The sequence below is a fragment of the Ischnura elegans genome, chromosome 9 (assembly GCF_921293095.1).
Source record: "Ischnura elegans chromosome 9, ioIscEleg1.1, whole genome shotgun sequence".
In the NCBI taxonomy this organism is placed as follows: domain Eukaryota; kingdom Metazoa; phylum Arthropoda; class Insecta; order Odonata; family Coenagrionidae; genus Ischnura; species Ischnura elegans.
In genome coordinates this window covers 16,291,916-16,308,487 of record NC_060254.1, presented here as the reverse complement: position 1 = coordinate 16,308,487, position 16,572 = coordinate 16,291,916, and the positions used below count along the sequence as shown (strand labels likewise).

The window sequence follows — 16,572 nt, the reverse complement described above, 5'->3', positions numbered from 1 at the left end:
ATGAAGTTAGTTCATACTAAATGATAATAATATTCGAAATTTGATAATTTATAGTAATTTGAAGTGATAAATTCTATATCTAATACTAAACCTCTCGATAAATTTGGTTCCGTGTTTCTGTGAGGGAAAATCGAGATTAATATACGGGAAAAGCTGTTTGTATGGATATTCTAATGATGAATAAAATCCCTTGGACAGGTAATATGTTTATCACATTTACGCCAAAATTTAATTGCGAAATAGTTTCATTTTAAATGTCCGGCAACAATTGTTCACGATAAAATGAAAGCAAATATTTTCATGCAGCAAAATAAACGCAATCGTTGTCACATTTTGTTTTTAACCTAATAATAAGAACAGATGATATTAGGCATAAAAAATTTTCTAATATTAAAAAATCAATGTTACATAACTTATTATTACTAACGAAATATTTTTATCATACTTATCCCACGAAATTGACTCAATAACTGTTTAAAATGCGATTGAATGCAGTAATTTTCCTATGGTAATTATGCGAAATGATTTCATTTTGAAACCAAGCCTTTGTTTGCATTGACACTCTCAGGTCTTTGATGCTTATAATAACTGTTTGCAAAAAATGACCAAATCACAAAAGAACTATAAATTAATAGTATTTTACGCAGACAGTTAAAAATCAGATGCTTTTTATTACCATATATGCCTCTAGCCTCGTGAGCGAGAACTCAATTATAAATGATTTCAAATGATGCCTCTATCAGACACACCTCTTAAACTTGCATTAATATTTCACGTGAAAACAGTAAAAAAATAAACAACAAGAACAGCTTTTGTCTTCTGAGTCACCGCAATTCAACAACTGAAAATATTTAAGCGAGTTTGACAGGTAAACTGCATTTAGTTTATAGAATGAATCCTGTTAAATATACCTCGGGGTAATGAACAAATTACAAAACTTTCAAAAACAAACCACTACATTTGGGCTGAATTCATGATGTGTCTGCGAAAACTGGAATTCAAATTGTGTTTGATATAAAAGAGATTATAATATGGAATTTTCATCTGACGAGGGTTACATAGGATATAGCGCCCAAAAAATAATGAACGCTAAATATGGAGAAAAATTTCGAAATCATGAATTCGCACACGAGAAAAATGCATCGAGAAATCATTTCATTTAATGAAAAATTATTAAATCGAAAGCGGCAAAACAGTATAAAAATTAAGGAAAAAGTAATGTATAATGTAATAAAACTTCAACTAAAAAATCAACAAATACATAAGGTTGATATGAAATTAATTTTTTTTAAATTTCCTCAGAAATAATTGAAAGACCAAGTGAGTTTAGAAAAATTTTCAATTAAAATTATTATTTTCACAAGGAAATTAAGCTCGGAAAATTTTTCAGTTGAATAAGGTTTATGTATTTATTTGCTTCAGCGTATTAAGAGATTGAAAAATTATGGATGAGACACAATTACTTGATCAAAACCACAGCTTTCCAAGAAAAATATCATGAGATTAATGCAATAGAGGTTAAGACATTGGAAATACGTGATTTAGAAAAAATATCATGTTATTTATTGATGACCTAATTACGTGCACTGAAGTCACTCTTAAAGTCATTTTTAAAAGTGGTTATTAAAATGTCATTGCGATTGAACAATTCATAACTGTGCTTTAAATTGATATTTATAATTTAGATTCTTTATTGTCGATTAGATAAATTTGAGCAAAGTAAAAATTTCAGTTTGTTAACTTATTTTATCCGTATACTAACTCTGCAGTTAATCGTTTGGAAAAATCAACCGCTTAACCCTTTCAAAGATAAGTTGATGACGTCATGATAGCTTGCCAAGCGAGTCGCCGCTTCTCCCATGCTCCTCGACCCCCACACATAAACCTCATATGGTTCGTCCTCGCTGGTACTCTCGTGAGCTACTCCTATTTGTCTCAATAGAGTCTATGGTATTATCTTTACAACGGATAGCTTGACCCGATATGGAAAACTGTACCGTGATTCTTGTATTAAATATGGTTAAGAAGGAGTCATTCTTAATGGTGGGCAAGAGCCACGCTTCGTCTACGCCCCACAGCGCCACTGGGAAATCATTATCATCCACGAAGAGTAGGCCTTCAACATAACTTCATTTCTAGAAGAAATAAAACATTTCTCCTCACTTTGAACCTTGAACCTGAAAATGCACATATACCCACCTTTACCCTGAATCCATGACGCTCACCCATTCATATCCTAACATAAACCAGAAGGCTCTAACTTGGCTACTAACTTAGCTCAACTGGAATCCCTGACAACCCGCACGGAAATTAAAGGTCAAGCTCGATTTAAAACTATGATTAAGGAATTAGCTGATTCAATTGCAGACTGTTGGACTGTAATCCATGATAAGCTTGTGTGCAGGGATGGGCATGATTCGTCTTCATGAATCACGAATCATGATTCGCGAATCACAAACTGTGATTTGTGATTCGTGATTCGGATCATTTTTTTTTCGTGATTCGTGAACCGTGAGTCGACTCTTTTATTACTAGTTGAGGTGATTCGTGAGTCGAATATTTGTGATGCAGCTCACGATTCACTGACGAATCACGAATTAATTTCACTGCTGTATACGTACAAGTCAGAAGTGCAGCCACTCGGATAATTCAAAAATATATTTTGCACTGTAAATTCGTTCAAATGTGACTTTCAATTGTTTTGAACAAGATGACAAGATAGAAATGAAATTTGAAAATAGCAAGACACAAGTCAAAGAAAATGTCAAGAAGGCAGTCTGGAGAAATGGCCAGTACCAGTAAGTTATTATTGCAGTTTATGCTTACCTATAATTCTTACTCTACTTTTATTAATCATTTCACTAATTCAAATTCGTAAACACTACAAAGTGATTTTTATAATAGAATTCGTGTCATTTCAGGTGAGGTAAATCATGGTCTTAGTGATAACGTTGCTGAAGGTGGTACCAATTACCGTGCCCCATCGAATTTAATTTTTGATGGTAAATTTTTCCAAATTGTAAGTCAATCTGAGAAATATATTTCTGCCCAATGTCAGCTTTGCTTGCCTGTAAACAAAGTGGTTAAAGGAGTGGTAGGCAGCACTTCAAATTTTACTCGGCATCTTAAAGTACGAAAAAATGGTCAACTTTTTATTGACAACAGTATGATTGATTCCAAATTTATTAAAATAATGCATCATCATTGCTTTTTAGTTGGTTCACAACGCATTACAAAGTTATAACAAATATAAATCACAGAAGAATGCCAAACGGACTGGTGAAATTCAGCAGAAGAAAATTACTAACTTTGTTTCTTCCAAATGCATGAGAGTGAAAATCAATAATGAAATGCTGAACAAAGATATAATGCACTACATTATTCATAGCATGAAGCCTGTCCGCACTGTGGAAGATGAAAATTTTATGCGAATGTTTCAACGTAAGTTTTCTCAGGCCAGCAAGTGGTTAAGGGAATTTATTGATAATACGATGAACTCTGTGATGGTATTTCTCACATTTCTAATGACGTCCTACATCAACTTTTTTCTAATACACTCTCTTTTTACTTTATGTGCTGATGTATTTTATCCTTTGATAGATATTGATCCTTCGGTTCAGATCATGTCAAGGAGAACAATGGGTCGAAAATTAAACCTCATGTTTGAAAATGTAAACCAAAATTTGGCAAGCAAATTTACAGAAATTCAATTTATGACTTCTACTGCAGATATTTGGTCCACGAAACATAGAAGCTTCCTTGGTGTCACAGCTCATTGGGTAAATTGTAAAATAATATTATATAAAGCCTTTTGTGGCCTTAGCGTTATTTATTCATTGATCAAATATGCTAACTGATTTATGTTTCCAGATAAATGATGAAACATTGACTCGTGAAAGTGCTGTTTTATCATGTGTTCGATTTAAAGGTACACATGATTACAAGAATATAGCAGACACTCTACACAATATTTTCATCAGTTTTGGGTTAAACAATGAGAAAGTTGCCACAATGATTACGGATAATGGGTCTAACTTCGTAAAGGCATTCAAAGAGTTTGGCTGCAGTGAAATAATAAATATAGACAGCGATGGTAATAACTTAAGACAATAATATTATACTATTATTGACGAATTTCTTACAGTACAATTTATGCATAAAAATTCAATGTCTTTGCTGAATCAGTTTTCGTATTGTTTACAGATTTGCCCATGCATGAAGACGATAGTGACATTGAAGAGCTTTGCATTGATCTGAATTTTGGCTCAATAAATATGGCATGTGAAGATCTAGAAGAAGACAGGTTTTTACCCAAACATTTGCGGTGTTTTTCTCATACATTATCCTTAATTGCAACAACAGATTTAACAAAAATTCTCAAGAACTCTCCATCTTTGGTTAATCGCTTGCACAAATCTGTAATGGCAAAGTGTAGTTATATCTGGAATGCATCACGTAGGCCTAAATCTTCAGAAGTTATTACTGAAATTCTTGATTGTAGTCTCGTATACCCTTGCCCTACTCGGTGGAATTCACTGTTTGATGCAGTTTCTCAAATTGTAAAATTGAGGCCAAAAATGAATGATGTGTTACGGAAACTGGACATGAAGCAATTATTCTCTGATACAGAATTTGACTATATGGAAGAATTCATTGCTTGCTTGCGACCAATTGCACAAGCCATTGATGTGCTTCAAAGTGGGAACAGCTGTTTCTATGGACAACTTCTACCCACATTATTTTGAATACGCAAGAAACTTGCGGATCAGCTGGAGAAGCCACTGCTCTATACCTTATATTTAATTCCTGAGTTGTTGACCGCTCTGAACACTCGTTTTGGCAAATATTATAATCTATCTCCAGAAGTGAATGATGCAATACTGGCAGCAGCATTCCACCCTCAGTTCAAAATGCTTTGGTTGCCAAATAATGTGAGTGATATTGATAGTAAGCGAATTACTAACCTGTGCCTAAATTGTTTGGAAGAAGTCAAGAATAATGGCACACCATCTATCCACAGTAATAGTGAAGAGGACTCAGATTTTTATGTTTTAGCCTCACCAAGTAAAAGCAAGACATCTCGAAGTCAGTTAGAGTTTGCTTCTTTTATGGCTGATTCAGATAAAACCTTCAAATGTTTTACTCAGGGCTACCCTAATATTCGTAAACTTTTTATTAAATACAATACCCCAATATGTTCTTCTGGTCCAGTGGAGAGACTATTTTCATGGGGTAACTTTATTTTGAAACCAGAAAGATCAAAAATGTCCGACAAGGTGTTTGAGAAGTTAATATTTCTGAAAGGCAATCAACCATATTGCTGTCTCTAATAAGTTTTTTTATATGATATTGTTTTTTCTTGGGTTTCCAACCGAGTGAGAAAATTCGTGGCTAATGTTTTTCGTAATGTACTCGTTACTTAATGTAACACTCTTCCATCGTCCTCTGAGCAGAAATGAACTGCAGGCCTTCCCTTCTGCGCTTATATAGCTGTTCAATCCGGGGGGCATTGTTTTCATCTTCTGTCCATTATTTTTTAAATTAATGGTTTTTATGAAGAGAATGGAAACAACCATTTCCAGGCCATGTTTTTAAAATTATTTGAAGTTTTTAATTTCATATCCCGAGGCAGTATGCTGAATGCCTTGATAGCAACGTTTGTAATTTTTTTTAATAATAAAAAAAATAGATGAATTGATCGCCAACCTATGATTCTAAATTCCTTTTTTCCTCTTACAATTAGGGATATTAATAGAGGTTAATATGTCCAATACGAGTGAATCAATGTATATCATAGGTAGCTCCATGTTGGTTTAAGGACGTGAAGGTAACCCAACTAACGGCATATTTTTGCATTCTTACTTTGCTAGATTTATTTTTTTAATAGTGCGGTTTAGACTAGTACATTATTGCCAACTCTTTTTCATGCATGATATGTAGTGCATGTTTGGTGAGAATTCACCCCCTACCACACACCTTTATTTTGGCTTGCAGGATGTTGATGTACAGAAATTCTGGTAATTTATGATATCCCGTTGATTCACACTGCATCTGCACAAGTTTTAATTAACAGGCGAAAAAATTGGTATAGGTTCCCAATTATGGGACCAATGTTCATAATGTGACCATTACTTAGTGTTATTGTCAATCTGAAATGGCACAATGATTTTCCTTAAAATATGATTCGTGATTCGTGAACCGCACGAATCATATTTTAAGGAAAAATCACATGATTCATGATTCGAGATTTGAATCAAATTTCCAGGCGTGAATCGTGATTCGTGCGTCGAATCTAATTTCTTCCATGATTCGTGATTCGCGACTCGAATCAATATTAGGTGATTCGTGCCCAACCCTGCTTGTGTGATACCTATCAAATATAATAAAATGGTTTGAACAGATTATTTTCATATTTTCTTAAAATTCGTTCATCACATTGATGTGTGCATATAATACTTAGGGGTAGAGGGATCAAAATTTAACGCTGCCCTTATGTGTATAATAATTCACCTAGGAATCGTTATTGTTTATAAGATTTTTTTTTTAATTTATCATTTTTTGCCAAGGTTTTGTGAAACATCATTTTTCGGGGTGATTGTTCAATAAAAAAGGAAAAGACTTCACAGTAAATTAACTTGTGTAGTTGAAACTTTTTCTTATCCGCCCAACTGCTATAAAAAATACATAAAGGAGTATTGGTTTGAAACTTCAATCAATAAATTTCAGCGCTACTAGACAGCGAGGCGATACTATGAAGCCAGCTAGTCAAAACTATTTTGCCTTGCTTAAGGTACGAAAAACAACTGCAAGCAACAAAATGCAATATGCTACTTGGTACCACATGCTCTGTGCCAATTTTAGAGACTATAGAACTGTTAATGAACAGAGAAATATATACTAATTAATGTAAAAATCAATAAAATGTAATGGATGAGTTTTTTAATATTCCTGGCCAACGTTCTGTCTTAGATGAAACGAAAACTACTCTTTTAAGGTGAAAGTAGTGTAGTGTATCTCCAGAAATTCCGAGAGCTTGATAACCCCGACAAATACAACCCTCTCTCAAGGGTCAACGGCCTCTACTAACGCACATTTTCCCTTCCCGACTGTCTTATTTAGAACCTTGCCATCAGAAGTAGGATATCTTCCGTAATTTCACATTAATAGGTTCGCTCGCCCATCCTTACAAGACATCCGAAGCGCAGCTTAGCACATCATCCCCTCTCAATGCAATCTAACCTAACCTTTCTCGGGTTAAAATGGAGCCTTGTCGAATTTGATGCAAAGATTTAACGTAGTGAAAGTTTTGGATCTAAAAATTCTAATTATTTGCAACGAGAGTAAGGTATAATAGGACAAAATTATTATTAGGTTTTTGGAGGTTTTAGCTGATGTTACAGGTGTTGCTTAGTTACACCATATTCATTTCATTTATCAAATCGAAAAGCTTCAGTTACCAATATAGATGACGATTTTCTTGGGGAGCTTGGGGACTTAATAGCAACGCAGACTGGAAAATGCAGGCCATTACGCCCCAAGACATAAACACTGGCGTGATGCCAAAAATGCTTTATTTATCATCCCCTTCTTGTGCGACCTAAGGTATTAAGAAACAGGATTAAAAGAGAAAAAAAAAGTAATTCAGATCAAGTATCTCAACCGAGCACCATAGTACACTTTTTTTATATTTCATAGGAGGTTCCTGCTCAAACATCTTAGTTTATGTTCAGCTAAAGGGTAAGAATGTGACATGTACAAAGGCACGATATAAATTGAATAATTTGCCGTTGATTCGACTCAATGCTGAGCTTGTTCTAATGATATATGAATTATAAATATCTATTGTAACTTTAAGAGCTCAAGCATATAAATATTTTTGGAAACAGCGTCGTCGTCACTCTAAAAAGTTCATCCAACCGGATTCCAACACTTGGCGCGCGTGTTCAAAAATGTAACGTAGCTTTCGGCTTCACAAAATGATTTTTTTTTAACTTTTTTGCTCAGATATACATCTTTACAAAATGTACAAAAAATTTCTGGAACGAATTTCTTGATACACACTTTTTTAGCTCTATATTTTCTCCATTTCGTCCCATTAGCAATTTTGTAACATGAGGCACCTTAAATCAATTCTAAATCTGTGAAGCTTGGTTGAAATGAGAGAAAGTATCATATCGATGGATAGTGCCATTTTTCATCCAATTCAAATATTAATACAGCGTCAAAAGGCACGTAATTGGTAAGATTTTATAAGAAAATCGAAAAAGGGATTCCATAGAAAATTTTGTCATTTTGCATGCCTGTAACTTGGCAACGGCAATTGATATCACACTCATTGATTTCCTAGCATTAATGAAAATTGTGGCTAAGTTTCTGGTATCTACCTCAAAAAATTTCCTTTCATAATTATTTCCATTTTTTTCGATTTCGGCAGCGATACCCCCCCCCCCCCTACGGAGCCAAATTGGTCTGCATCGCACGGAGGGGTACCATTGCTGCGGCCATGAATGCACAAGGAGAAAAAGCTGGGGTTCAAAAATAAACAACGTGGAGACAAAACAAATGCAATACCATCAGTCAACGCCTCGCTAAAGCGTGCTGCGTCATAAATATCGACGCTCCTCGACAATCGAATCGAAACGGCAGCGGTGGCGGCGGTGACTGCGGGACTTAAATGGCGAGTGAGCGAGGCCGTTAAGTAGATGTTCGGGGACAATCAAATTGAGATGAATGAAGAAGTATTGGCGACCGCCGTTTTCTTTCCCGAACCGGTTCCTCTGATCCGCCGTACCCTCACTCCCTCTCTTTATTCCACCTCCACTTGACTGCCTAGATTTCTATCGAACCATTGTCAATATTTTCCGATCGTAGCCATTCATCCTCGCTCATGTAACAAGGCTTCGCTGCACGCATATATGTGTTTGTAATAGCTCTGGTTGTGCGAGCAACGTTCTTCAATTTCTTTTTTTTATTCCATTCTGGCCGTTGCTTTCTTGACGTGCGTGCCCGAGCGTTAAATTTATTAAGCTCACTCTTTTTCAAGCGTTCTGAAGAAATCTCGTTCCGTATTCACGTAAAATACGCTCCAAACGTGGATTATCCTCTATTAATCTCACGAGAAAGGGAAAATCAAGGATTTAGCTACGCGGCGAAGGATAAGCCTTTGATTTCAACAGTTTCTTTGGTTTTAAACCTACTCTTATTTGAAAACATATACATGTTTACATGCTACTTCGAAAAAGACCAAATTTGGCATACAATTGATGCATTAAATGGAAAATAAAGAAATGTATCTCCATCAGTACTGGTTACCTAATTCAACTAGATCACCTCTTTGTAGGTACTTGCGCCTATACTTAGAATACCATCTATGAAACCACCCGTTGAAACGAGAAATGGTCGTAGGACTTAAGAACAGCTATGACTATATCTTATGATCATGGCGTATGTCAGCCAGGTTTAATATTCCTGAAGATTTGAAAATTGGATTACAAAACAGAGTTCATCACTTGATTTACATATGAACAGTCCACAATTTACCCGAATAATGGAAATATGAGGAGACAACCCTTTTAAAACCGGTACATATAAAAGGAGCGACAGAACTTCAGGACGCATCCCACTCAGTGACTGAAGGACTTAAGACGAGCATGAGTGCGACAAAAGGAAAACCAATGACTATCTACACCACCACTAGAAAGCGTTCGAGGGATCGTCTCAGGTCAGCTTTTCAATATAAAATAAAATCTCACCCGCGAGAGTAAAAGCCACGCTGAACAAGAATCGCCTCTCGCCTCGGTAGAAAGTGGAAAAATTCGTGGAAAACAAGCGAGCAGCGATGTGCGCGCGCGCCTCGACAGCGGCGGTGGGTGTCTGAACCACCCGTTAAAAACATGAACATCCTCGCCACCTCGTCCAATTCATCACAAGGCACTTGAACGCGTCGGCGACTCCGTATGCAAATTTCGCTTCCATGGAGACGGCTGCAGTAGGAGAGGAGATCGGGGTGCTGGCTCGGCTCTATGGCAGCTGCAAGGAGCTCGGCTATTCCACGGCCAACAAACGCCGCACAGCATCCTATGGTCCTGAGCACTTAAAATCCTTCCTCCTCTTCCCTTATATTCACTACGTCCTATCCTTATCTATATCTTAAATCCCTTCGCATTACATTTATCCCTTTCTTCTTTCCTGCAGGCGGCGACCGCTCTCACGTACTGCGATCCCGCAAGTGGTCTCGTGCTCTTAATCTCCGTCGTAGTCTCAAACCTTATCTTGCACCATTCTTCCTCATTTATTTAGCATCGTCTCGTACTCATCTATTCTCTCTCCGCTGAACTGACCCCACCGCTACGTCACCCCATCTATTTATGAACATACCTCGCGTGCAACTGAACTTGTCGTTTCCGCTAAATAAATATTTGGAAAATTTCACCCCCATATTTTTCGATCGCGCATCCTCTTTCCGATAACACTTATTTCAGCCAACTCAAGCTCGTAGAAATTAATCCTCTTAAGTAGGCTAATATATATTTTTGGCACACCATTTCCTTAATTGGATGGATGAGGCAGATACTTTGTGGAGATCCATTATGAGATATGAAGTGAAACACTTTGCACTTTCCACATAAAAAATTTATTACACTAGAGTCGACATGTTTCGCTATACTGCAGCATTATCAAGACTAACCCAAGAAATTTACCATACCAATATATAAACACAAATTGCACACTCGCAACATTTGAGAAATGGGGGTGGAAGGTGGGGTGGAAAGGAGGTTCGGGAATTTTAAACTGACCGTTGGTCTGGGGTGAGGTAGGGGAGGGGGGGAAGGTGACTGTTTTCAGGTGCTCGGAGGGTTTTTTCCCCGATTATCAGAGGGAGGTCAAGGATCGGAGAATGAAAGGGAAAAACATGGTCATTAGTAATAACATCTTTCCTACTAATGGCAGACACGATGTACAATTGTTCCCAAATATCCATTCCAAGGTGTGTTAGTGTCATTTGACATAGTAAGTCTGTTTCCCAGTGTCCCGAGGGAGAAAGCAGTTGAGCTTGCAGAAGAAGTGTTAATTCAATCCCAAGCCCCCCAAAATATTGTGAAAGAACTAATGCATCTCATAAAACTCTGTATCAAACAGAATTACTTTGTGTTTAATGGTAACCATTACCAACAGGATAATGGACTGGCTATAGGGTCCCCTCTATCACCCTTACTGGCTGAAATATTTTTGAATAATTTGGAAAAAGAATTATTTCAAAGCAATCACCCGCTCTTGAAGAATGTGCATTATTGGTACCGTTACGTCGATGATATTTTGTGTTTATGGAACGGAACTAAGCGCCAAGTGAGAAATTTCGTGAAAATGTTAAATACGATAAATGAAAGCATTAAGTTTACAGTGGAAATCCAGGACAATGATAAAATAAATTTTCTTGATTTAACTATATCCATTCAGAATGGTAAACACATGTTTGGTATTTATCGCAAACCAACATGTACTGATCATGTGATCCATGCAAATTCAAAACATCCTCCTAGTCAGAAGCTAGCAGCCTTCCGCAATATGGTCCACAGAGCTATTGTCATTCCCCTAACAAATGAGGAATACTATAAGGAGTTAACCATCATTAAAGCTATAGCTACAGCTAATGGTTTCACGGCTGCTATGATAGACAACATGGTAGCGAAAAAGAAAAAAGAAAATTCCCTGAGGCAGATATATTCGTTGGAACCTAGGGAAGGTCAACGCTGGAGAAAAATAAATTATATTGGTAGTGCTTCCCTAAGAGTAGGTAAATTTCTTAATCACCTTGGCATCAAACCAGCCTTCCACAATAGAAAAAACCTAAAATATTTGCTTCCCAGTGTAAAAGACCGTGTGGATATTAGGGACCAAAGTGGAATTTATAGGCTAAAGTGTGGGGATTGTATGGCGTCATACATTGGACAGACGGGGAGAAGTCTGAAGGTCAGAGCAGAAGAGCATAAGAGGGACTTTGAAAACAGGGAAGGAAAATCCCAGTTCGCGGCTCACCTCCTAGAAGATGGACACCGGGCTGACTTCATCCCAGAAATGCTGCAACGGGTTAATAAGGGGAAAAAAATGGATATTTGGGAACAATTGTACATCGTGTCTGCCATTAGTAGGAAAGATGTTATTACTAATGACCATGTTTTTCCCTTCCATTCTCCGATCCTTGACCTCCCTCAGCTAATCGGGGAAAAAACCCTCCGAGCACCTGAAAAAAATGTTGCGAGTGTGCAATTTGTGTATATATATTGGTATGGTTAATTTCTTGGGTTAGTGATTTGTAAATGAAAAACTTTGCTGTTTCTACAATTTAAGCTCTTGGGTTAGTCTTGATAATGCTGCAGTGCAGCGAAACATGTCGACTCTAGTGTAATAATTTTTTTATGTGGAAAGTGCAAAGTGTTTCACTTCATATCACACCATTTCCTACTTCAGCCATCGCAAAAGAAAATTCTCAACCCTTAGTCTTAATTAACTATATAACCCTTTGTTAGATTCTAACCTTGATTGGAGAGACTTATTTTAATCACTATACCTTGACAAACCTTAGATTTATGTATAACTATATTCGTGATAACCTCAAACAGCCGCATAGAGTGATGATTGCTTGGTTGAAGCTCACACAACCACCTGTATAAATATTTACCTCTCCTTTTTATTTATATGAACTTTATATATTTATATACCTTTCGGTTTATGCATATTATTGTGTAATAACTTTATGTTACCACCCGACTTTCATGGTCGACTTGTAACTAATTATTTAATAATAATAATAACAATTAGGTACGAATGCAAGGTTCCAATTACATGCCACATCCCATTGATAATCATCCCCTACCAAACACCTCAGAGGTGATTGGAAGGATACCTTGAAGTTATCAAATTTTAGCTCAGACAATCGGTCAGATGTTTAAAAATATATTAAATATTATTATAAAAATATATAAATAGTTGCATGTACCAAGGATAGAACCCGCTGATAAAAATCATTTTCCTTCGATACGATTTGTTACAGGTTGTGGCTGCAAAGCTGACCGGCAGTTCAAACATCTACTAACAAATTATACTACTATATCAATATTCTTAAGCATTTTTGGTCATTTTATCAGTTCTTTTGAATCGAATCCCACTTCATAAAATAACAACGCTATAGATATGCGACTATGAGTGCCTAAATTACTCAATCCAGACTATAAATTAAGCTTGCTAAAGTTTGGAGGTACCTACACTGGATGGAAAGAATTGCTAAGCAAATAATGTTTACGTAATAATCCACTCTGAACAGGAAATAATGTATTTCGTTAGAAGTATTGAAGAATGCATACTGATACAGAAACATATCTTGCAAATGCTGGTTAACAACGTTTATTCCTTGTATACCAATTTTACTACAACTTGCCTGCTCCAAAATGATTTTACTGTACCAGTATACTTCGTTCCAATATTTATTGAGTTTATCTTTCCTTTAAACTTATCCCGGCTTATCCATCTGAAGTGATATTTTGTTTTTTCCTTACTTAAAAAAACTAATTTTTCTCCCATTTCCACGATTCTCCCCTTACCTGCAATCTCCTGTTTCGTTTCTTCACCACTCCTATTTCCAAGAAGACGCATTTCTAAGATTCTACTAATGTTCCCCCTTTTATGCATAAACGCATGGCTACGCCTATGCCTCGTCCGATGCACAAAACACACTCTTCACTCACCGGTTCTCTCTATCTTCGTTGGCCTACGCCTTCATGGGGCGGATTCAGACTTTTGCGCCCTCGTGCCTTGTCTCGTAACCCTTGGGAAACGCATATTTCTCATGCCGAGACACTGACCAAGCCGTTGAGAGACATTTTTTGATCGGATCTCTCCGCTCTTTGGCCATGCCTCTTTCCAGCAACCGCCCAAGTCACCTCTTGCGATCCACACAATGGTTTCTCACGCCACTCTCACACCTGACGCTAGCATATGTGAGTTCACTTATTTCCCCACCGTCTTTGCCAATCTCATCCTCTCGTCGTAATCACAAGCGTCGTCATCATTCCAGTACATAGCAAGACAAAGTATGCGCACTAGCTTGGATTTCTACGAGCAAAAACACAGGAAACAGATGGATTAGGCAGTTCTGCTCTTCGGTATTTTTAATTTCAATTTTTCCAATTTTAAAATTTATAATTTATTATCCTTCTATTACTATAGCTACAATAATTTCCATAATTTAACAGCAATGCAACTTTTCATAGATATAAAATGTATGAAATGACTGATAATGGCATAAAAAGATGAAACGAAATGAGTATATGTGCATATTGGAGGTTGTGAGCAGGCCAAGAATTATACATGCACAATTCTTTACCACAGTAGTATTTACTATCAGTCAAAATTTCCGTCAATATTTTCCATAAATGTTCCACAAACATGGAAATGCCTAGTTGTTACTTTACCAACTACTACTAACTAACCTTAAGAGTATTTTCAACACCAATTCTATGCACGCAAAAAGATTAAACGCAAAATCAGATTCTCATGCAGAAGATCTCTCAGAAGGCACGCGAAATAAACCATAGAAAAGATTACTTTCGGCGTAACAACATTCATATTGCTTGGAATATTTTTATGCGTATTTGTTAGTACTGCTTACAGTGATATACAACTTAAAGCTAGACAACAATCAATTATACAACATCCGTGTCTTCTTGTAGGATACAATTTTTATTTCATAATTCATATCCAATCATTAAGCTCTACTTCTTTAATGCCTTGCAAATCTTTTGAAAGATTCCAGCGCAATGAATATTGCAACAGCATTGAATGCGGAAAATTATATCAGTTAGAGTAAGAATGAGCTTTCAATTTCAATGCATAGCATTGAATATAATAATACCTACAGCTGATCTTAACAGCAAGTAATGCCGTTTCCATGTGAAAAGTGCATTCTAAAGATAATCCTTAGTAAACAAATATAGACATATTAGAAGTAAATGCACCGATTGTATTGCTGTCAGGTTACACATAGGTAAATATAGCCAAAATTTAGTTGAGTCCAATTATGAAAAAGTGTAACCTGAGGCCAAAGGGAAAAAGTAACCGGAGGCCAAAAATAATTTTTTTCTAACCAATAATAATACATTAATGAGACCTAGTTTTTCTGACATGCTATTGGTAAAACTTTTAGCCAATGAATCTGCCGGTACATTGTCAACAACCTGAGTTATAACTCAATGTTTTGGTGTAGTTTTTCAAGATGTATTGTAAGCCGAAAATAAAACATATAAAATATGATACGTGACAACTTTATAAAATACAATGGAAAAAATCCTATGAAGATTGCAGAAGAGATTACGGTTAATTACCTGGTAAACTATCACTTAGAAGCATTAGGAATCTGCCCAGGAACCGATTCGACAAAGAAGAGATGGCCTAAAAAGACGTAATCAGTTGGTAACAGGGACATAAAAGCCTCTCTATCTAAAGAAAAATCTTTCACTCCTGGTAACATAAACCTGACATTGAGAAAGAATTTTATCAAGCCTTGTATCTTGAGTGCCTTTCTTTATGACTACGAGACATGGCCGATAAATCTGTAAGGAAAAGATGGAAAGATGGGATAATCTAGGAATGCGGTGAAGTTGGAGAATTGTGAAGCTAAATTGAACTGAAAAATAAAATATTGAACTTGATCCATCGCAAATCCAACGGTGAGGAACTAAGAATAGCATTTGAGCACAGATTTAGTATTGAGTAAAGCTGAGAATCAAAGTTATTTTATCAAATTAGATCGTCGTGAAAAGAGATGTGAAAGTAAGTGAAGCAAAGCTTGGAGAAAAGGAAGATGCATCGCACGATGAGAAAAAGCAGTATGATGAAGCCGTACAGGGATGAGCTGACAAAAATAACAATATAGAAGGTAATTGTATCAAAAAACTGCAAAACCGTGGTAAATTTTACCTTTGAGAGATAGTTTGCTGAATGGACTGACATAAAAATTATTTCTCCACCGGAAAATATGTTAAACTCAATATATCCTCGGCTAAACTGGAATTAATCATATCAATCGCAAAACCCAATTATTTTTCTTAATTGTATTCTCATGCAGGTTTACGACTGGTGACATTCACCGGCCTATTGAGGCGGCTTGCCGGATAAGAATGATATGCTGAATTAAGCTGTTGAGTAAGATTTAACTTCCACCAGTAATCGATAAAAATATAGTGTCAAACTTCAATCATTCTACCTGAATGGAATTTTACTTGCAATGGAAACAAATTTCCCGGAAAGGAATCAAACCACGAACATTTGGCTTTCTGGGATCCTGAGCGGTTCCTTGGTTCCTATAGCAATATATCTTAGTTCATGATGCTATTTTTTAGACGCTTGCGGTCTATCACTCACAGCAGCGCAAAGGAATATGGACTTCCAAGAAGTCACTACCAATGCTAAACCCTATACAAGTAACAACGCCACTCCTGGCAGTAAACGTGGTATATTTCAGCTCAGTTTGGTGAAAGAACGAAGGAAAAGATATGAAATAAAGCATGGGAATCCTAC

At 36.4% G+C, this 16,572-nt stretch overlaps 1 protein-coding gene across 1 annotated transcript; it reads left to right on the top strand.

Annotated features, from left to right (window-relative positions):
- The first annotated feature begins 2,417 nt into the window (after positions 1 to 2,417).
- On the top strand, positions 2,418 to 4,745 carry LOC124165895. Its single transcript, XM_046543435.1, has 6 exons — positions 2,418 to 2,798; positions 2,922 to 3,130; positions 3,216 to 3,441; positions 3,601 to 3,779; positions 3,871 to 4,093; positions 4,204 to 4,745. Exons 1-6 carry the CDS (start codon positions 2,762 to 2,764, stop codon positions 4,743 to 4,745), a joined length of 1,416 nt encoding a protein of 471 aa, XP_046399391.1. The 5' UTR covers positions 2,418 to 2,761.
- Positions 4,746 to 16,572: the final 11,827 nt, after the last annotated feature.